This window comes from Phocoena phocoena, chromosome 5 (assembly GCF_963924675.1).
Source record: "Phocoena phocoena chromosome 5, mPhoPho1.1, whole genome shotgun sequence".
Classification (NCBI taxonomy): Eukaryota; Metazoa; Chordata; class Mammalia; order Artiodactyla; family Phocoenidae; genus Phocoena; species Phocoena phocoena.
This window is the reverse complement of record NC_089223.1, coordinates 63,344,879-63,367,301: the sequence shown is the minus strand read 5'-3', so window position 1 is coordinate 63,367,301 and position 22,423 is coordinate 63,344,879. Positions and strand designations below refer to the sequence as shown.

General features: G+C 40.1%; 2 protein-coding genes across 3 annotated transcripts in view; one reads left to right on the top strand and one right to left on the bottom strand.

Moving 5' to 3' along the window:
* The window catches only part of PPAT (phosphoribosyl pyrophosphate amidotransferase), a 34,309-nt gene extending 26,809 nt beyond the window's left edge, over nt 1-7,500 (bottom strand). Inside the window, exon 1 of the mRNA XM_065877421.1 lies at nt 7,373-7,500. Within this exon, the coding sequence (XP_065733493.1) occupies nt 7,373-7,500 (128 nt within the window). The remainder of the gene's footprint in view (nt 1-7,372) is intronic.
* Nucleotides 1-22,423, top strand: part of PAICS (phosphoribosylaminoimidazole carboxylase and phosphoribosylaminoimidazolesuccinocarboxamide synthase) — a 48,965-nt gene that overhangs the window by 12,933 nt on the left and 13,609 nt on the right. The window contains exons 3-9 of one of the 2 annotated variants that reach the window (XM_065877419.1): nt 1,711-1,776; nt 4,068-4,204; nt 8,328-8,394; nt 12,412-12,609; nt 12,929-12,940; nt 14,942-14,950; nt 18,429-18,607. In XM_065877419.1, coding sequence (XP_065733491.1) covers nt 1,711-1,776; nt 4,068-4,204; nt 8,328-8,394; nt 12,412-12,609; nt 12,929-12,940; nt 14,942-14,950; nt 18,429-18,607 — 668 coding nt within the window. The remainder of the gene's footprint in view (nt 1-1,710; nt 1,777-4,067; nt 4,205-8,327; nt 8,395-12,411; nt 12,610-12,928; nt 12,941-14,941; nt 14,951-18,428; nt 18,608-22,423) is intronic. The other variant, XM_065877420.1, reaches the window with a different exon arrangement.

Genomic DNA, 22,423 nt, shown 5'->3' with positions numbered 1-22,423 from the left:
GTTACAGATGGCAGATGTTCCTGGCTTTGAGGTTACAGTTTTGATGCTGGGATCCAGTCTTACCACTTTTTCAGCACAATCTTCAATTGCAAAAGTAGATTGGGGTTCTGTGAACAACAAATTTAAATTGCTACTGTTTGTTTTCTGACAGAGGAAGACACTGTAAGTACTGCCTCAGAAGAGGTGGGCGGCCCCACAGCACTGCACAGTATCACTGGGTCAGGTACAGCATATACATTGTTGAATTTTAAATGTTCTTTTGATACTGAAAATCTAATATATACCAGTTTAAATAGTTACAGGGAAGATCTCTATTATGTATTATCCCAAATGCCTCATTATACCTGAGTTGGTAGAGAATATGGTAGGGAGTAAAGAAAATGTCTATTCGCACTTCTTTTTTTAAGTTAATTAAGTAATTAATTTAATTTTTGGCTGCGTTGGGTCTTCGTTGCTGCGCACGGGCTTTCTCTAGTTGCGGCGAGCCGTGGCTACTCTCCGTTGTGCTGTGCAGGCTTCTCATCGCGGTGGCTTCTCTTGTTGCGGAGCACGGGCTCTAGGTGCGCGGCCTTCAGTAGTTGTGGCTCGCGGGCTGTAGAATGCAGGCTCAGTAGTTGTGGCGCACGGGCTTAGTTGCTCCGCGGCACGTTGGATCTTCCCAGACCAGGGCTCGACCCCGTGTACCCTGCAGGCAGATTCTTAACCACTGCCCCACCAGGGAAGTCCCTATTCCCACTTCTTACTAAAAAAAATCTGTAAATACAGAGACTCTCCATATTCATAAATATCCAATGAAGAATACCTATTGATGAAAAGCAGCTAATATTCTCACTAATATTGGGGATTAGTCTGCCTTATAATTTAAAAAATATTTTGTTTGCATATGAATATATGAAAAAAGATGATCCTTATACTGAAATTCTCAGTGCTTTACATCAATCCAGGTTGTTTTAAATGAATGATATTCAAATACAGGATGTATCTAAAAGTTTGAATAATTGTAACTCATGTCGATTCATAGGTAATCATATTCCTTTAGAAGATGCTAAAAGTCATTTACAGATTATAACAGTGAGCAACACAGAGGCTGGAAAACACTGGTGTGACAATGAGGTCAGAGTACTTTATAAACATATGGTCTGACGAAAAAATTAAGCAAATGCTTGAAGGGGCCACAAGAAACAAAGAAATATTTGAGGAAATTGCCAGAAGACTAATGCAGTTTGGAATAGACAGAGACTGGAAACAATGTCGTACCAAATACAAAAATTTAAAATATGAATACAGAGTTTTACAAAAGAAAACTGGCAACCCTCAAGGAAAAATGAGATTTTATGAAGAAGTTGATGGCCTCCTAAGACAACCATCTCTCAGAACTGCCAAATGGAAACATGGTAACCTTGGAAGTGACCCTTTCAAAATGAAAATACTATAAACTTTCCTCTTTGCATTTAACTTAGCAAGATATTCTTCAATAGTAAATTCCTAACACTATTTTATGTTCAAATGACCCCCTAAATTATTATAAATCACATACCTAATATAAGTCAAGAATTTCAAATCTTGTACCAAAATATTCCTAATTCTTAAACTCATTCTTCATCTGTCCAACTGCTTAAATGTTCTAACTTTAGTGTATTTGAATGCTTGAAGACTAATGTATTTCAGACGATGTCATATAATGATTCTTCTCCTATGTTCTCATTTAAGAATTATTTGAAAGTCATACCAAAAACCCAAGAACTTTGAGAATCAAGAGAAAAGCACATGAAGACGGTAAGAGTCTGAGAAATGCCACCTTTTTCCACACTGAGAAAAACTTCTGTAGCTTTTTCCTGATCAGAGATGTTTATTCCTGTCCTTGACAAATTAGACTATATTGTTTGAGTTGTGTGAGAGCAAAAAATGCTGAAAAATGATTTCTTTCATAGCTTATTAAGAGTGAAAGTAAGAAAGTAAACAGAAACTTTCCCAGATCAGAAATTTCTGCACAGCTATGCATTTATCATGAGCCTTTAAATTACACTTTTCAGTGATTGCTATTAGAAGACTAGGATGTAAAAGGAAAACCCCCCACAAACTAGTAAGTTCTGAATTTTGGTTTTCTCCAAAGGTAGCCAGCAATGGCTGTGACATTTTAGTATTGATAATTCTACAAATAAGCCAAACGCAGAAGCCAGCTAATTATGGAGCTGTAATTCCAAACTGACCCATTATAAGTATCAGAAAAGGTAACATAATATAGTATAGCATAGAGAAGAAAAACGGAGAATATAAGAAAAAGCACTGGTCTGAGACTCAGAAAACCTGAGTTCTAGTCTCCCTTTACCTGAAAAATTCAACACGGAGCAAATGACTGCATCTCTCTGGATCTCTAAGATGATCCAACTTTAGCATATAGATTTATAATTTAACGAATTGTTTTGAGTTCACATAAATAGTTAAAGAGCTCAGTTTTTACAAAGTGAAGACATCTATGGAACTACTACTCAAGTCAAGATATAAAACATTACCAGCACCCTAGAGGCCCCCCTTCATCATTAATCATCCTCTTAGCTCCCATAACGGTTATCAATATTCTGACTTCTATCACCACAGATTAGTTTTAGAATCATACAGTATGTTTTTTCTTTAGTATGTATTTTTTAATGTCAAGCTTCTTTTTTTTTTTTTTTTTTTTTTTTTTTTTTTGCGGTACGCGGGCCTCTCACTGTTGTGGCCTCTCCCGTTGCGGAGCACAGGCTCCGGATGCGCAGGCTCAGCGGCCATGGCTCATGGGCCCAGCCGCTCCGTGTCATGTGGGATCTTCCCGGACCGGGGCACGAACCCGTGTCCCCTGCATCGGCAGGCGGACTCTCAACCACTGCGCCACCAGGGAAGCCCTGTCAAGCTTCTTTTACACAACATTGTTTGTGACATTCATCCATGATTTTACTTGTAGCAGGAGTTTGTTCTTTTTTATTGCCGTAGAATTTTCCATTATAGGAACATACATTGCACTACCTTCTTTATCCAATGTTTCCAAATTGGGGCTACTATGAATAATACTGCTATAAAAATTCTTGTGCATGTCTCCCAATAAACATATGTATGCGTCTCTGTGGAGTATACACCCGAGAGTGGGATGCAGGGTCACTGGGTATGCATATATCCAGGCACTGTTCTAAGCACTTTATATATTAACGCATTTAATCCCTACTACAACCCTATGAGGTATAGGTGTTATCATCACCCCCAATTTACAGAGGAGGAAATGGAGGCATAAAGAAGTCTGTGCTGTTGCTCCATTGCCTCTCTGTGAGGGGCAGGGACCACATCAGCCCTGTGTAGTACAGTATTCCTAGTGCCTTGCATACACACAGGAAGAGCTCAGCAAATATTTTTTGAATAAAGTATTAGAGAATAGCAGGAATCCACTGCCCCCCAGCCCTGCCAACAATGCTTGTACCTCAAGTGAGCTGAAGATTTTATTCTCCATTTTTTGACATAAATTACAAATCAGACGAGTTGCCCCATGTTTGCCTTCTCTTAATGCCCTTTAATGGATATGCTATTGAAAAGGGAAACTGCTAAGGATTAACCACACAAAAGTATCATTCCCAATACACTGAATTTGTGCACTGGACCTTTAAAATACATAAGTCTCACCCAACAGGTAAGAAACCAGACTCAGAAATTAAGGAGACTTGACCAAGATCAAACTGTTACTAGCAAACTTGGGACTAGATTTCAAGTCTTATTTAAACAGGCTGTTCCTAATACTCACCAGAATGACAAAGCAGTAGTACTTTAGGACCCTTTTGGGGATAAGTCACTTTTCCAACTAAGGGAGTGTAAAACACTATAGGAATGTAACATGTTTGGTCATTATTTCTGAGAGGTAAAAATCAAAAAAGTTAACTCCAGGCTTAATATGCAACTCAAAGCAAGTTCTCTGATAACCTACTCCTGTGTTCTCCAACAAACTAAATGAAGATAACTGGTAACTAATTCCCCAGGTTGGTCTGAGTGCATCTCTCTATCTCGCAAGTGCCTTTCTACTGATACGTTATATACTCTGTTTGCAGAACCAGCGGCAGTATCTCTTAAGAAAACTGCTCCTGAGATGACTGCAAATCAGTTTCCTCAAAGAACAACAGAACCAAAAGATTGTACAGAATGTTTTTGCTGTCAGGAGACCCCCTACGTGACCCAACTTCATCAGGTAAATGTCATAAATTTTTAGAAAAAGTATGAAAATGTTTATCAGTTGTAGGGTTCAATTCCTAACCCAGGGAAATGATAATTCACTGAAAGGCATTTTCATCTCCTAACTAACCAAGGAAAGGCTAACCAGTTGATTCATGGGATAAATCTATGAAATTTTAATAATTCCTTTTATGGAACCTTCAAATATGTCCATGTCATTCTAGTCTCCGTAAAATGTGACTGTGGTTTAAAGATTTCTGATCTGTGAGGGGGTGTGTGATTTGTCCAGAATTGTGCAAACCACTGAACTAATATATTTAGGGCTGAAAAAGCACTTGGTGATTATATGAATCTGGCATGAACAAGCATGCACACACAGTTTTACAGCTGAAGAGGACAACTAGTTAGTTTAACATTGAAAAGTCCCCCTGACAGAAAGTAGAGCTATGGTATAAATCTGCAAATAGCCAGACTACTAAAAAGAAGTACTTCTGGACGAACCCATCTGAATTAAGCATCCAGTACATGACTGTCTTGTAATTGATACTCCATTTGTTTTTATATATAAAATACATAACATTACAACTTTCAGGTGTTCTGTTATCCCTGACACTTAATGTCTATGCCTAAGACAAAAACAGAACCAAATACAATGCAAAAGTGATAGAAATTTCACCTTCTAGATTCCATGTCTTAGGAAGAAAACGTGTAAGGGATAAATCCCTTCATCAAAAATGGGGGGAAAAATCAATTGAATCTTGTTGCTGTTGTTTTAAAACTAGCCATTGAGTGGAGGAAGGTGAGGAGGTAGATAGAGCCTTCTGCAACAAACCACCACTTGCCAGTGTACACTGTATATAACTAACTCTATATTAAAATATAACAACCTATCTAGGCTTCTAATTTTGACATTCCTTGATTCAATGCCATATAAAAACATTTTTTGTTAGTTTATTTTATTGAAGTATAGTTGATTTACAATGTTGGGTTAACTTCTGCTGTACAGCAAAGTGATTCAGTTATACATATACATACATTCTTTTTCATATTCTTTTCCATTATTGGTACCACAGGATATGGAATATAGTTCCCTGTGCTATACAGTAAGACCTTGTTGTTTAACCATTCCATTAAAAACATTATTTCTTAACCTTCGACCCCTACTTACGAGCTTAGAGAAGCAGAAGATTTTATCTTCTAGGCATAAAGAAGTTTCATATTCTTAGAATCAGAATCAGTTTCCCTAAAGGGTGAGGACTTTTGCTAATTTAAAATTTTGAATTGGATAGGATTATGGGCAAGAACCAGCCCTCTCAATGAACCTTAATGATTCTATGCCTACACAAGGAAAATGTAAATAGTTTTCCATTAACATCTTTCTCCCCCAGAAGCTACTGGGTTTTTTTGCCACTATTATTGAAAATATCACAAGGTCAATTTTCAACACTACAGTTTAACAAATACTTGCTCCATCAAATAAGCAGCCTGATAGAATCCATTTAATTTTCTCTACCATCATGTAGTAATCACATTTTTATTGCCCTTACCTTGTATTATCTAATCTCATAATTCTTTCACTTAAAAGTCACTGCAGAAAAGTGCATGTAGTTAGGAATGAAGTTATTCATTAAAAAAAAAAAAATCACCCCCCTCTTCTTTACACACACATTTAAAGAGGAGATCTTGGGATGAACTTTCTGAGTTATTTTAGCTAAAAAATAAATAGTTAAAAAAAAAATTCAAGGTCAGTTCATTTCTTTCTCACAGACCACCAGGCAATTCTAAAGATCCCTTGTTTTTTATACCTCTTCCCATAACAGATTATCCACAATAACTTCTCCGAAGAATGTTATAAACTAATGTTGCTCTGGACTACCATACGAATAGCTTTTAGTTTTTCCTTGGATTATATATAATCCTCTCAATAATGTAAATGTATTTTAAAATAAGATTTCTATCATGGTTAACCCACAATTATCCAAGATTAGAGTAAGTCAAACTAGAAATATTCTTTTTGATTCATCCCAGATTCTAAGTTACTCTCAGCTCTTAGTAAACAGGGAGTACACAAGATGTGAAACTCAAACTCAAGTATTCAGGACCCTGAAAAAAGCTGAGACTACTTCTAATTTAAGTTTGGTGAGGGAAAGCTAATCATTTGTAATGCATTTATGCATATTGCTCTCATACTGCCCATAAGCATTATTGCCAAGTTCCTTAACTGTTCTAGAAGTTGTTGCTGAGGTATTGCCTTATGGAAACTTTGTAATACTTTCAGTGATAATGCCAAACTTAGGTTTATATTTCTTAAGGAAATTGTTTATATCAACTTCCAGTTAGTTCAGTTAGTAGGAAGTGGAAAGATCACAGAAGCAGTTATTTTTTAACTCAAAGGATCTATCAGTTTTTCAAAGTCAATGTGTATCTTGTCAGACAGGAACTACTTTCCTCTCCCTCTTTTAAAGAGGGGAGTTATTTTGGCATTTCCTTACTACCAACCTCTTCATTCTTATCTAAAACGTTTACCAATGAATTTTTTGCAGAGGCACTCTTCCCTGCGATTGGGGTATTTTCTGTTAATTCAGATGAGATCTAGAACCGGTAGTTCCTTTCGAACACCAAGCTAATTCAGCTTCCCCGGGTTTGAATCCCTAAATTCCCACAGCTATGCCTACGTTCAAATACACAAACTGCCCAGTAGCTCTGCCCTTGCAAACAAAAGCTTGTGGTGGCTGCAGGCTCCGCGCGAAACCTCAAGGTGTATTGTAGGTCCTGGACCAGCAGTCACCCCACACAAGCCTATCACAAGAACAGCTCCAGGCTCTGGGAGATTAAAACTCGCAAGCAGTCAAGAAAGAATCCCGACTGGGCTAGTCCAAGCGAATCGGAGCCTTATAAACTGGCCAGACCAAGCAGGGGTGCACGACACCGGAAGAGAGGGGAGAACCCCTAAAGAGCATGAAGAGTTGCGGGGGACAGGCTGAAATCCAGGGAGGCAAGGTAGCCCCCGCGCACTCCTTGGCAATCGGTGGACGCCACAGGCAGGTACCCGTCCAGGTAAGAGAGAGATCCGGCCTCCGGTCCTCAAGCGCCCGCGAGATCGCCAACTCCGGCCGCGGGAAGCGGCTCGGGCAGATGGAGAAGCACACGCGCCGCCATCCCCACCCCTCACCCAGTCGCTCACCGGTGCTGCAGCCCCACGAGTCCCAGAGTGATCACATGCGGCACATCGAGCTGCGTGGGCCACTCTCCTGAGGCGATGCATCCGAACACGCCACATTCCTCTCGGATCCCCAACTCCTCCAGCTCCATGTCGCCGCCGAAAGCACGTGGAGGGACCCGCCGCTGCGGCAGGGGTCTAAACACCAACCAGTTGTTCGTTCGGCCTGTAAGCCTCAGAAGCTCGGGCCAGCTGCAGCCGCTTCCTAACCAGCGGCTCGACCCTCGCTACTGCGGCGGCGCGTGCTTTCCCTAAGTGAGAGTGATTAGCTCGGCCACCGCCACCCTGCCCCGCCCCTACAGGCCCACCAATGACCGAGGACGGAGGGAGAGGCTCCGCGGCTGAGGGGCGGAGTCAAAGGCCCTGTGGGGGTGGAGCTAGCCCTCCACCGGAGCCCTGGGGGAAGATCATTTTTCTGCACGTGGAAATCTCCGTTATTTTCCAATACCCAAGACTGAGATGATGAGACTAGCGGGGTTAACGTCATTTCTGTCTTACAGGATGTAAATTTTGTATGTCCCTCCCCACATGCTTTCCCCAAGGCCGTCACTACTTGGTATGCTCCAACCTCTGAGCCACTCTCGCTGCGGGGGAGGGGGCCAAGTCAGCGAGCTGCTGTAGGGTGGGGAGGGGCCGCCAGTGCGCGCCACTTTTCCTCTTTCCTGGAACTGCGCCCGCGCAGGGCGGGGTACGGTCCGCGTCGCTGCGCCTGCGCGGCGGGAATCTTGCGGAAGGTGCTGGCTCCCGGAGTCCAAGTTCCTCTCGATCCGCAGAGACCCCCGAGGTTCCGTCACCGCGGTGGTGCTCGAAGAGAACGCGAGAGGGCACTCTGGGTTACGTGGCCCCAGCGGGGGCGTGTCTGTGGGCCGTGTCTCCTTTCCCCGCCCCGTGAACCTCTCTGATCACTCCTCTTTTCCAGAGTACTGCCTCTCTTCCTAGAGCTGCCGCTGCCTCCAGACCACTCCGGATAATGGCGACAGCAGAGGGTGAGTAACAGGCGTCCCCAGGACTTGGGACCTCCTGCCATCCACGGTCTTCCTGCCCCTCTGCCTTGAGCTCGAGGGTTCACGCCGGCACGTGCGCGCTCCTCGGCCCCGACGGCAGCCTTCCCCGGGCAGAACCCGGTCTCCCTGCACCCGCCCCACTAGGCCACTGGGCTGGCGGGCACGTGGCCCAGGCGCTGCAGAGCGGTGCGTCGGAAACAAAGCGCTCCCGGGCCTCCGAACTTTCTGAAACATCCAGAACTGCTTCTGGGATGGGGGAAAGGCGCAAAGGGTCATTAGGAAGAGAAATGTCCAGGGGTTGGAGACGTGCTTGGAAATCGCGTTTGCCATCAGTAGATATTGCAAAACAATCGCAGGAGCATCTAGTGTTGACTCTTGAAACCAAAGTCTTGCTTTCTCCTGTTAGGCTAATAATAACTTGCTATTCCAGAAAGTTAATAATTGAACCTTCTGAAAAATTTGCTATTTTCTGTGCAGATTTTGTGTGTGTTTTTAGCCTTTTTATGCCAGTGATGGCTTTGGAGAGTTACAAAACCACCAGGGAAAAGTTTCCTTCCTTCGCTTTGCACTTATTATATTCCATATTTATATAATCATTTTGGCCACTCGTGATTAGGATACTCAGGAAAGATCGTTTGTGCTATTTTTACTGTAAAACGTTTTCCCCCATCCCCCATACTTACTGTGAACCAAATTCCTTGTGTTGGCCAGTCACTACATTCTCTTCCACATAGAAAAATTAAATTTAGGTAAAAAACTATAGACTGAACAAAATGGTCCTGATAACAAGTAACAACTCCATAAAATCAATGCGTTAGACCAGAATTTTCCCTGCCATACCTCTAAACTGACAGATCTCTAAAATCTTTGCTCTTCCACTTCCTTCCATCTTGCATTTTTTTTTTGGCAGGTTCATTATTCCAAATTTTCACTTTTATGGTTTCTAAATGGCACTTCATTGCCCAAAAATGTTCTCTGGCAATGTGAAAGCTATTGAAATCCATTCTGAAGAACTTTTCATTCACATCCTGCATACTGCTTCCTTCCTACCTCTTCAACCCTTACTTAGGTTTTTCTCTCTTATGAATCCTAAGCCTACATTCCAGGCAGGTTAATTCACCAAGTTTACTCTTCTCTATGTTTGTTTTTGCTGTTTCTTCTAGAACAGTGCTGTCTAATAGAAATATAATGTGACACTCTATGTAACTTTGTTTTCTAGTAGCCACATTTTAAAAAGTAAAAAGAAACAGGTGAACTGGTTTTTAATATATATTATTTAACCCAATATATCCAAAGCAGTATCATTTCAACATGTAATCAATATAAAAAATTGTGATTTTTGCAAACCTTTTTTTCATATTGAAATTCACTGTGTATTTTACGCTTAACTTACATCATTTCAATTTGGAGTAGCCACATTTCAAGTATTTCATAGCCACATGTGGCTAGTGACTACCTTATTGGACAGCACAGTCCTAGATGTTCTTACCTCTTTGTGGAAGTTCTGTACTTTTCAATACTCTTAAATGTCAGCCCTATGAATTATTCTCAGTCCTCATCAATCTCTTCTGAATTCATCTATGAATTTGTAGCAGGCATTTTGGCACTTATAGCAGATGTCTCCTATGATGTTACGTTATTTCTATCCATTAGTTGAAATTCCTACCCTGTTTAAAAATTAAGTAATAAATACCAATTCAGGGAATTCCCTGGCGGGCCAGTGGTTAGGACTCCTTGCTTCCATTGCAAGGGGCACAGGTTCGATCCCTGGTTGGGGAACTAAGATCCCACAAGCTGCACGGCAAGGCCATATGTAAATACATACATACATACATACATACCACTTCAAATAAATCGAGAGAGAGGAGCAGTAGGTACAGATTATCTAACCCAGGCAACATCTTAACTTTCCCTTCTTTTATCCCCCATATTGAGTCAATTGTTATAAAAACTTTTACCTTTTAAATATCTTGAGTCTTACCCAACTGCTTTTTCTTTAGACCAGGACATTTCTTGCCTGGATTGCTGCCACAGCATCGTAAGTGGTCTCTCAGTCTCTAGTTTTCTTCCACCCACCCCTTCCTCATTTCATTCTCCACACAGCAGCCATAATGGTCTTTCTAATATAGAAACTCTGTCATTTTACTGAAGTACTTAAAAGCTTTATAGTTGCTCCTAGGATAAAGTGTAAACTCAGTCAGCATGGCTTGTGAGACCCCAAGGGTGAGTTAGTGAAATGGAAGGGAAGGAAACAGTGTTTCAGGCCTAGGGAAGAGCATGTTAGAAGCCTGAGAGGAGGATATAGAGATTCAGTTACAAAGTTGGAGTTCTAGGAAGGGAATAGAGAAATCTGAATTTGGAGCCCTGAGCTGGGACTCCATTCTTGGAAGGATGGGAATTCATCCTCTGAATTAGGTACCCTGCAGTGGCAACTATTAAACTGAATTGTAATTGTTTTGTTTAATCGTTACCTTCATTAACTGGTGATGTGATCCCTGCCCAATTCCTCAGGCTTATCTCCTGCCTTCCCTTTCTACTCCTTAGCTGCTACCTGATCCCATGCCCCACCCCTTCACCCCCAACAGCAGTGTACACACACAGTCCTCCAAACATACTGAAGTTCTGCCAGGTGCTCTTTCATCCCCTGGTCTTTTTCACCACCAGTCTCTACCCCTTGCCGTCTTCCAGCTAAATTTTGACTATTCCTCAGATCTCAGCCTAATCCTCACTTTGTTCTAGACTTCTTTCTTTGACGTCTAGACATCAGAGGTTAGGTTAAGTGATCCTGCTATGAACCTGTGATCCCATAGTCTGTGTATTTCTCACATTATACTTATTATGATGTTTAATTTCAGCTTCCCTCAGACTCCAGTCACTTGAGAGCAGGAACTCGGTTTACTGGTACATCCCTAGTACCTGGCACATGGACACTAAAAACTGCAGACACTGAGAATGAGTCGATGTTTGGGGAGAATGAGGGGTGATTTCTCCTCTTGGAAATTTTAAGTCCTTAAATGTCTATTATCTCTGATCTTCATCGAAATCATTCTTTCTAATGACCCAAGTCTACTTTTCTTTAGGTGTGATGACCTGCATCAAAATTGGATTCTCTTGTCGTTACTTCTCACAGTTTTCTATAGCTGTTAGTGAGGAGAGGGGATCAAGGATGGGGGGGTTCTTCCAAATGGGCTAACTTCAGTGGGTGGAGGTGCCCCCTCTTGCACATTAACTTGAAATCAAGAAACACATCTGGGGCTTCCCTGGTGGCTCAGCAGTTGAGAGTCCGCCTGCCGATGCAGGGGACACGGGTTCGTGCCCCGGTCTGGGAAGATCCCACATGCCGTGGGGCAGCTGGGCCCGTGAGCCATGGCTGCTGAGCCTGCGCGTCCGGAGCCTGTTGCTCCGCAACGGGAGAGGCTACAACAGTGAGAGGCCCGTGTACCGCGCAAAAAAAGAAAAAAAAAGAAACATCTGGCTGAACTTTCCCATTTTGCCTGCCATGGAAAGCAGAAGACGGGAAAAATACAGCATTTTTTTACCTGCAAGCTAGTTTAGTTATTGTATTGTGAGAACATATATGAAACTACTCATGTTGTTGCATTAATTTTAATGTATTTTAACTAATTCTACTTCAGTTTTGTTGTGAGAGAGGCAGGTTGATAGTGAAAAGAGCATGACACAGCATTAGATATTGGAAGACAGGGTTTTTTCTGGCTCTGCTCTTTCTTAACTGTGTGACCTCTACTTTTTGATACTTAGTTTCCTAATCTATATAATTATTTACATAATTAAAATTCATCACAAAATTTTATGAATGAAATGTGATGATGATGCATTAAAAATTGTAGAATGTAAGGTTCTATGCAGATGAGTTCATTTTTATTAAAATTATTTAATTATGCTATGTTCACTGATTCATCGTTCTAGACAATTTAGTCTTCTGAATTATCTTCTCTACGAAACTTCCTGAAATCTGATGTTTCTGTTTTATTTCCACAGTACTGAAGATTGGTAAAAAACTCTATGAGGGTAAAACAAAAGAAGTCTATGAATTGTTGGATAGTCCAGGAAAAGTCCTCCTGCAGTCCAAGGACCAGATTACAGCAGGAAATGCAGCCAGGAAGAATCACCTTGAAGGAAAAGCTGCAATCTCAAATAAAATTACCAGTTGTATTTTTCAGCTGTTACAGGAAGCAGGTGAGTGGCTCTCCCAGTAGCCTCCCCCTTCATGTTCTTTCTCACATATACATACTGGTCCTTTTCATCAGGAAATGACATTGTTTGGATAAATAAGATGTTGATAACCAGTTGATTTTTTTTTTTTTTCAGTTGTTATAGGAAGCAGATAAGTGACTCCCCCTACAGCCTCCTGTACCACTCTGATCTCTTTAATGGGGAGATGGCATTATCTGGTTTAACAACATGTTTGGGGATGCTTCACATGCTAAACTTATTTAAATTAAACCAGAAACTTAAATTTCACTGTAACACTTTACTTGGTTTGGAATTACTTAAGTAGTATCATTCAGTTAGTTAAAAGGAATCTTAACAGTTTGCTATAGTCTTTGTCTGGCATGTATTTCTGCAGCTTTCCTCTGCTAGGACATCTTAGGAGAGGCTTACCTATGAAGGAACTTAAGGAACTTAACCTGTGAAAGAAGCACATTCTGGTGTTTGGCAGCTCTAATTGATGAATTGAAATTTAGTCCCTAAAATTCTATATAAATTTGCTCCACCCATTGGAGATTATACAGAACTTCAAATCCCTCTTCTACTTGAAAGCCCTAAAAAGTAATTGAGTACTGCAACCACACCTTCTCATCCTGCCATACCCCAAGTGAGAGATTTGGACTAGATCAAGATCTGCAGGGTTACCTCCTGCTCTAAAGCTGAATGAAGATGATTTCCAATAGAGAAATCTATTCAAAAGATGAAATTCAGATCAAAACATTCTGTGGAGGGCGTTTGGAGTGAAAGAAGGGAAATTAGGATAACGGTTTTTCTGCAGGGATTCAGGCAAAAGCTGATTGGTCTGTAGTGTATAAAATCTCAGCTAACAAAAGATTTGAGCTCTTTGCCTACAGTGTAAGAGACTCTGTGCCTTGGATCATTCAATGTGTGAAGCCTCCAGTTCCTTATCTGTAAAGTAAAAGCTTTGTTCTTTATCATTCCAGTTCTAATTTTTCAGTTTAATATCATTGTCTCCATTTACTTCCAATATTCCCAGTTGCCCTCACATTTCTTAGATTTTCCAGTAAGCATTAATCTTAATTATTAGTAATTAAAAATTAATTAATTACTCTTTCTTAAATCCAAAGGGGAATTTAATACCTTTGTTTCCAGTGAAGATAGATCTGCCTTCCACAAAATAACAAGGTAATTCAAGTTAAACCCATTCCGTCAATACAGAATAGGTTCTTGAGTAGTTTTGCCTCTTCCAGAGTACCCTGTTTCACTGTAAAAAATATGTTTACTTGACAACCTAAATTGTCATCCATATCATAAATCCCTCTATACATTGAGGGTGAAAATATTGCTGTAAATTTAAAGCACCTCCCTCAGTTCATAAGTAATACAACCCAGGATTTTTACTTCAAAGCCTCCTTGATTGGTGGTTTCCCAATGACTGAGTAGATTTCTAGAGAGAGCATCAAACTAATATTAGGTTTCTTTTGCAGTACAAATAAGTGCTCCATTTTTTAACCTCACAAGTTATCTCCTCCCCATACATATTAAAATGGTTTATAGTTGCTAATACTATAAGCTGTTAACAATACAACTAGCTTCTGTGTCCCCATAGTAATTGTACCCATCTATGGGATCATATATATGCATTTAAGTAATGGGGGGTAAGTACAGGCCCAAGTTTTTATTTGCTTATTTAATAAGGCACCTATTCAGTGTACTTGCCAGGGCTTAAGGACAGGTGAATTAGGGTGATCCAGTTTTGACTCTCAAAGTCCTGCATGCAGCTGGGAAGGTTGGTCATCCATGTGAAGTACTCCAGCAGTCATCTATTTGGCACACTTAACATAGCTAAAACTTACTTGGTTCACGAGAAATGCTGAAAGGTGTTTTCTAGGTTTTATATACTGTGGAAAATCTAAGGTTTTAAAAATTCTTAGATGATTAGTTTTAGGGTATGGATTAAGAGTTCTGTTAAGCCTTATGTAATTTTTACTTGCTAGTAGTTAAATGCTATGTCTAGTTGACCATCAGTGGTCTATTTAAAACTGCTTTCTTGGGGCTTCCCTAGTGACTCAGTGGTTAAGAATCCACCTGCCAATGCAGGGATCATGGGTTCAAGCCCTGGTCTGGGAAGATCCCACATGCCATGGAGCAACTAAGCCCATGCACCACAACTGCTGAGCCTGTGCTCTAGAGCCTGCGAGCCACAACTGCTGAGCTCGCGTGCCACAGCTACTAAAACCCACGTGCCTAGAGCCCATGCCCCACAACACGAGAAGCCACCACAATGAGAAGCCCATGCACCGCAATAAAGAGTAGCCCCTGCTCGTTGCAACTAGAGAAAGCCTGCGTATAGCAACGAAGACCCAATGCGGCCAAAAATAAAATTAAAATAAAAGAATAATAAAAAATAAGTTTATTAAAAAAGTAAAATAGAACTGCTTTCTTTATAAACAGGCATATATTCCAAATTAAGATATTTCTAGAAATTCGAATGGAAAAAGCACCAGAATGAGCATCAGTAAATCACAATTCTAGTTTTCTCTGTCACTCATGAGCAAACTGTAAAAGACTGTATTATACATGCTGTACCTGAATTTTGAAGTTCCTAAATTTAGTCTCATTACTAAAAAATCAAAATTTAACCTTTTAAGTTTCAATTCCCTCCTACACAGAAATGCACTATGATTACATTTTGGTGTGATAGTAGTGATATGACTAACAGTCTTGGCAGTTGTTAAACCACAGGTGGGGAGCTGGGCAACCTTAATAGAGGGATGGCTCCAGCGCTGTCATACTTGGCCATTGTAAGTCAGAATGTGAAATGACATTTACATTTTCTTAGTAGTCTTGATAGGAGTTTTGAATTTTGTAAACAACTAAGACTACTGGGAGGATTTCTTTTTCTCACTGTATGAAGCCATGGAATTTGCTTTAATGATTAACACGTATATTAGAAGCAATCATTATATCATCTAAACTGAATCTCTCTTTTTTCTTAGTAGCAATTTTTTTTTTTTAATGTACAAGATCATTACCATAAGTTGCTTCTGTGGTTTTGATTCCCTTAGATATAGGGGAGGACTTTCCTCTGAGTAACAATAACTGTTGTGTATATTTGAATAGATTTGGATACTAGTCTATCAAGCTTGATAGACAACTGAGCAAATATGACTACTAGGTAACAAACCTAAAAAAGAAGAGCTCTTAAACCCAGACATGTACTTACCACCTCAAGTTAAGGATTGATTTAAATCATCTGCCTGCCCATGAGCCCAATCATTCATTAAAGGTTAAAATGGCCTAAATATTGACACTTTTAACATTCTTTCCCAGAGTTACTGTTCGTGCAGCATACAATTTATTTATTTATTTATTTATAAATTTATTTATTTTTGGCTGCATTGGGTCTTCGTTGCTGCACAACGGCTTTCTCTAGTTGCGGCAAGTGGGGGCTACTCTTCATTGCGGTGAGCAGGCTGCTTTTGCGGTGGCTTCTCTTGTTGTGGAGCACAGGCTCTAGGTGCGTGGGCTTCAGTAGTTGTGATGCACGGGCTTAGTTGCTCAGTGGCACCTGGAATCTTCCCAGACCAGGGCTTGAACCCGTGTCCCCTGCATTGGCAGCTGGATTCTTAACCACTGTGCCCCCAGGGAAGTCCACAATTTATTCTTTTCCCTGTTTTAATTGCATCTTCCTGGTCAAACCCAGAGGGAATGTGGAGAAAACAGTACAGGTTTAAAAACCGGATAGTGCATTTCAGGTCCAGGCTCCATTACGGATTTGCAGCATGACCTAACTTGTTAAGTTACTTCACTGCTGTGAGCCTCTACTTCTTTCACGATAAAATGTGAATAATAACACTACCTCAAAAATTTTATGTATGGTTAAATGAGATAAAACACTTCGGGGACTTCCCTGGTAGTCCAGTGGCTAAGAATCCGTGCTCCCAATGCAGGTGACCTGGGTTCTATCCCTGGTCAGGGAACTAGATCCCACATGCATACTGCAACTAAGAGTTTGCATGCTGCAGCTAAAGATCCCGCATGCTGCAACTAAGACCTGGTGCAGCCAAAGTAAATAAATAAATAAATATTTTAAAATGAATAAATAAAACACTCAGCATGATGCAGGGTTTCCATAAATGTAGGTTCCCTTTACATATGGATACATATGTATGTACATACATAGATAGATACATACATAAGATGAAAGATCTTCAGTCCTTTCCTGATAAGAAAAATTTGATCTTATTAGAGGTTTAGTTGAGGATTGGAGGTACTAATATTGTAGCCCGAAGATGAGCATTACTATGTTAAACCCATGCAGGTTTCCAGGAGATACTTTAATTCACGTTAGTGCTATGATGTAATAACACGTCTAGGAGAGGCAGTATAGCGTAGTGGTTAAGTGAGCTGCGTAAAGAGTTCAGACAGTGTGGGTTAGAAACCCTGCTTTACCTAGTACTAGCTGACATAACTCCTGTGTCTCAGTGCTGTTATCTGTTTCATTGGATGAACATCATACCTTATCAGGTGCTATGAGGATTAAGCAAAAAGAAAATAAATTTATAATGCCTGACCTAAAGTAGGTCTTGCAAATTGTGGTAAAATATACACACATAAAATTTACCATGTTAACCATTTTTAAGTGTACGATTCAGTGGCATTCAGGTACACTGACAATGTTATGCAACCATCACCACTATCAATTTCCGGAACTTTTTCATCATTTCAGACAGAACCTCTGACCCATTAAACAATAACTCTCCCCTGATAACCTCTATCCTACTTTCTGTCTCTATGAATTTGCTTGTTTTAGGTGCCTCATATAAGTGGAATTATACAATTTTCACTCAGCATAATGTTTTCATGAATTATTCATCATGCTGTAGCATATATCAGAATTCCCTACTTTCTGTGACTGAATAGTAATTCACTGTATGTAAACTACATTTTATCCACTACACTAATCTGTTGTTAGACACTTGGGTTATTTCCCCCTTTTTGGCTATTGTTAATAATGATACTGTGAACATTGGTGTACAAATATGTTTGAGACCTTGCTTACAGTTCTTTTGTGTATATACTTAGAGTGGAATTGCTGGATCATATAGCTTATAATACATTGTAACTACTATAAGAGTTATTTTCCAAAGCTGCCACATAAACTAGCTCTTTATCTTAGTTTTCCAGTAACAGTTTGTGTAAGAGTGAACAGAGGACGGGGCAAATATTTTCTTTGCTCTTGGCCAAATTGGCCTCCATGTTCCTGCTGCTACCTGTTGAATGCTTTTTTCAAGGACTTTTTGCTTTAAATATTGAGAGAAAAAGGCTGTCCAGAATTTACGGCTGTATCTGATTATGATAAATAGATTAATATTTTACAAAGCCCATATAATCCCGGACCATAGAATGAGAATTCTGCCACCAGATCTGATTTAGAGATAATTTAGTGTCACTTAGTCATGTGCCTTGTGCAAAGTTAGGTGCACAGTGGCAGAGGAGATAGTATTTTTTGAACAGATCAATGATGGTAAAAACATTCGGACCCAGATTTTTTGATCCAGCTTGCCTTGCAATATTAACATGAAATATTCCTGAATATTTTGATAAGCAGTAGAAAGCCATATTAATAATTTTTTCCTACTTCTGCCTTTTAAAATAAAATTACATTTGTCTTTGATAGTGCCATTTAAAGGTAATGCATTTGGCTACATAGGCTTTTTGTTTTGTTTTTTTGTAAAGCGTAGAGTTTCATTATGCCTCAGATCTCCCTTTTTAAATACAATTTTAATGCTTTTTTTTTTCTTTTTGTCATCAATCTGTAGGTATCAAAACTGCTTTCACCAGAAAATGTGGACAGACAGCTTTCATTGCACCTAAGTGTGAAATGATTCCAATTGAATGGGTTTGTAGAAGAATAGCAACTGGTTCTTTTCTCAAAAGAAATCCTGGTGTCAAGGAAGGATATAAGTTCTACCCACCTAAAGTAGAGATGTTTTTCAAGGTAATTATTTTATACCTCCCTGTCTTACTATAACATAGCAACAAGTTTATTACAAAGTCAAAAGATTTAAATATTATCAAAGCTTTTGATATTACAGTTGTCATTTCAGAAATATTTGTCAAAAATGTACACTTTAGGGCTTCCCTGGTGGCACAGTGGTTGGGAGTCCGCCTGCCAATGCAGGGGACGCGGGTTCGTGCCCCGGTCCGGGAAGATCCCACATGCCTCGGAGTGGCTGGGCCCGTGAGCCATGGCCGCTGAGCCTGCGCTCCGCAACGGGAGAGGCCACAACAGTGAGAGGCCCACATACCGCAAAAAAAAAAAAAAAAAAAAAAAAAGTACACTTTAATTAGCAATGATAATTCAGATTTTTAAAAGAAAACCTTTGAAAATCTGCTTATCTATTTTGTACCAACATGACTAACAAAATGAACAAATTAAAATTAGCAGTTACGAGTCACTGGGAGAGCCTTTCCCAGAAGGATGGAGTGACACTTTGTCCTCAGGAAAAGGTGGGGTTTTTTTTGTTTGTTTGTTTCTTTTTATTTTTTTATTTTTTTTTTTGTGGTACGCGGGCCTCTCACTTTTGTGGCCTCTCCCGTTGCGGAGCACAGGCTCCGGACTCGCAGGCTCAGTGGCCATGGCTCATGGGCCCAGCTGCTCCGCGGCATGTGGGATCTTCCTGGACCGGGGCATGAACCCTTGTCCCCTGCATCAGCAGGTGGACTCTCAACCACTGTGCCACCAGGGAAGCCCAGGAAAAGGTGTTTTTTGTTTTTGGAGGCGGGTTGCGGGATCTTAGTTCCCCAACCAGGGATTGAAGGCGTACCCTAGGCAGTGAAAGCTCGGAGTCCTAACCACTGGACAGCCAGGGAATTGCCAGGAACAGGTTGGTGGGAAGCCTGGGTGAAGAAAAGATGAACACAAGAACCAGGTTCAAATCACCTCTACTCTTTGAACCCTATTAGGTGAAGCCAGAGTGAGGCCTTCACATAATGAGATTGAACTACCTGTTTTCTAAAAGGAAAACCAATAGAAAGATTAAAGAAAAAATTACTGTTATCTACAGTCCTGTGGCTGACAGGGTCTTGGTGCTTCGGCCAGGTGTCAGACCTGAGCCTCTGAGGTAAGAGAGCTCAGTTCAGGACATTGGACCACCAGAGACCTCCTGGCCCCACGTAATATCAATCGGCGAGAGCTCTCCCAGAGATCTCTGTCTCAGTGCTAAGACCCTGCTCCACTCAACGACCAGCAAGCTCCAGTGCTCGGCAGCCCATGCCAAACAACTAGCAAGACAGGAACACAACCCCACCCATTAGCAGAGAGGCTGCCTAAAATCATAATAAGTACACAGACACCCCAAATCACAACACCAGACACGGTCCTGCCCACCAGAAAAACAAGATCCAGCCTCATCCAACAGCACACAGGCACCAGTCCCCTCCACCAGGAAGCCTACACAACCCACTGAACCAACCTTACCCACTGGGGGCAGACACCAAAAACAACAGGAACTATGAATGTGCAGCCTGCGAAAATGAGACCTCAAACACAGTAAGTTAAGCAAAACAAAAAGACAGAGAAATACACAGCAGATGAAGGAGCAAGGTAAAAACCCACCAGACAAAACAAGTGAAGAGGAAATAGGCAGTCTACCTGAAAAAGAATTCAGAGTAATGATTGTAAAGATGATCTAAAATCTTGGTAATAGAATGGAGAAAACGCAAGAAATGTTTAACAAGGACCTAGAAGAACTAAAGGGCAAACAAACAATGATGAACAACACAGTAAATGAAATTAAAAATTCTCTAGAATGAATCAATACCAAAATAACTGAGGCAAAAGATGGGATAGGTGACCTGGAAGATAAAATAGTGGAAATAACTACTGCAGAGTAGAATAAAGAAAAAAGAATGAAAAGAATTGAGGACTGTCTGAGACACCTCTAGGACAACATTAAACACACCAAGATTCGAATTATAGGGGTCCCAGAAGAAGAATAGGAAAAAAAAGGGACTGAGAAAATATTTGAAGAGATTATAGTTGAAAACTTCCCTAATATGGGAAAGGAAATAGTCAATCAAGTCTAGGAAGTGCAGAGTCCCATATAGGATAAATCCAAGGAGAAACATGCCAAGACACATATTAATCAAACTATCAGAAATTAAATACAAAGAAAAAATATTAAAAGCACCAAGGGAAAAGCAACAAATAACGTACGTACAAGGGAATCCCCATAAGGGTAACAGCTGATTTTTCAGCAGAAACTCTGCAAGCCAGAAGGGAGTAGCAAGACATATTTAAAGTGATGAAAGGGAAAAACCTACAACCAAGGTTACTCTACCTGGCAAGGATCTCATTCAGATTTGATGGAGAAATTAAAACCTTTACAGACAAGCAAAAGCTAAGAGAATTCAGCACCACCAAACCAGCTTTACAACAAATGCTAAAGGAACTTCTCTAGGCAGGAAACACAAGAGAAGGAAAAGACCTACAATAACAAACCCAAAACATTAAGAAAATAGTAATAGGAACATACATATCTATAATTACCTTAAAAGTAAATGGATTAAATGCTCCAACCAAAAGACACAGGCTCACTGAATGGATACAAAAACAAGACCCGTATTTATTATGTCTACAAGAGACCCACTTCAGACCTATGGACACATATAGACTGAAAGTGAGGTGATGGAAAAAGATATTCCATGCAAATGGAAACCAAAAGAAAGCTGGAGTAGCAATTCTCATATCAGAAAAAATTAGACTTTAAAATAAAGACTATTACAAGAGACAAAGAAGGACACTACAGAATGATCAACGGGTTAGTCCAAGAAGAAGATATAACAGTTGTAAATATTTATGCACCCAACATAAGAGCATGTCAATACATGAGGCAAATGGTAACAGCCATAAAAGGGAAAATTGACAGTAACACAATAATAGTAGGGGACTTTAACATCCCACTTTCACCAATGGACAGATCAACCAAAATGAAAATAAGTGAGGAAACACATGCTTTAAATGACACATAAACAGGATGGACTTAATTGATATTTACAGGACATTCCATCCAAAAACAACAGAATACACTTTCTTCTCAAGTGCTGATGGAACCTTCTCCAGGATAGATGATATCTTGGGTCACAAATCAAGCCTTGGTAAGTTTAAGAAAATTGAAATCATATTAAGTATCTTTTCCAACCACAATGCTGATACTAGATATCAATTACAGGGAAAAAACTGCAAAAAAATACAAGCACATGGAGGCTAAAAAATACACCACTAAATAGCCAAGAGTTCACTGAAGAAATCAAAGAGGAAATCAAAAAACACCTAGAAACAAATGACAATGAAAACACGACAACCCAAAACCTATGGGATGCAGCAAAAGCAGTTCTAAGGGGGAAGTTTATAGCAATACAATCCTACCTCAAGAAACAAGAAATATCTCAAATAAACAACCTAACCTTACATGTAAAGCAATTAGAGAAAGAACAACCAAAAAAAAACCCCCAAAGTGAGCAGAAGGAAAGAAATCATAAAGATCAGATCAGAAATAAATGAAAAGAAATGGAGGAAATGATAGCAAAGATCAATAAAACTAAAAGCTGGTTCTTTGAGAAGATAAACAAAGTTGATAAACCTTTAGCCAGACTCATCAAAAAAAAAAAAGGGAGAAGACTCAAATCAACAGAATTAGAAATGAAAAAGGAGAACTAACATCTGACACTGCCGAAATACAAAGGATCATGAGAGATTACTACAAGCAACTATATGCCAATAAAATGGACAATCTGGAAGAAATGGTGAAAC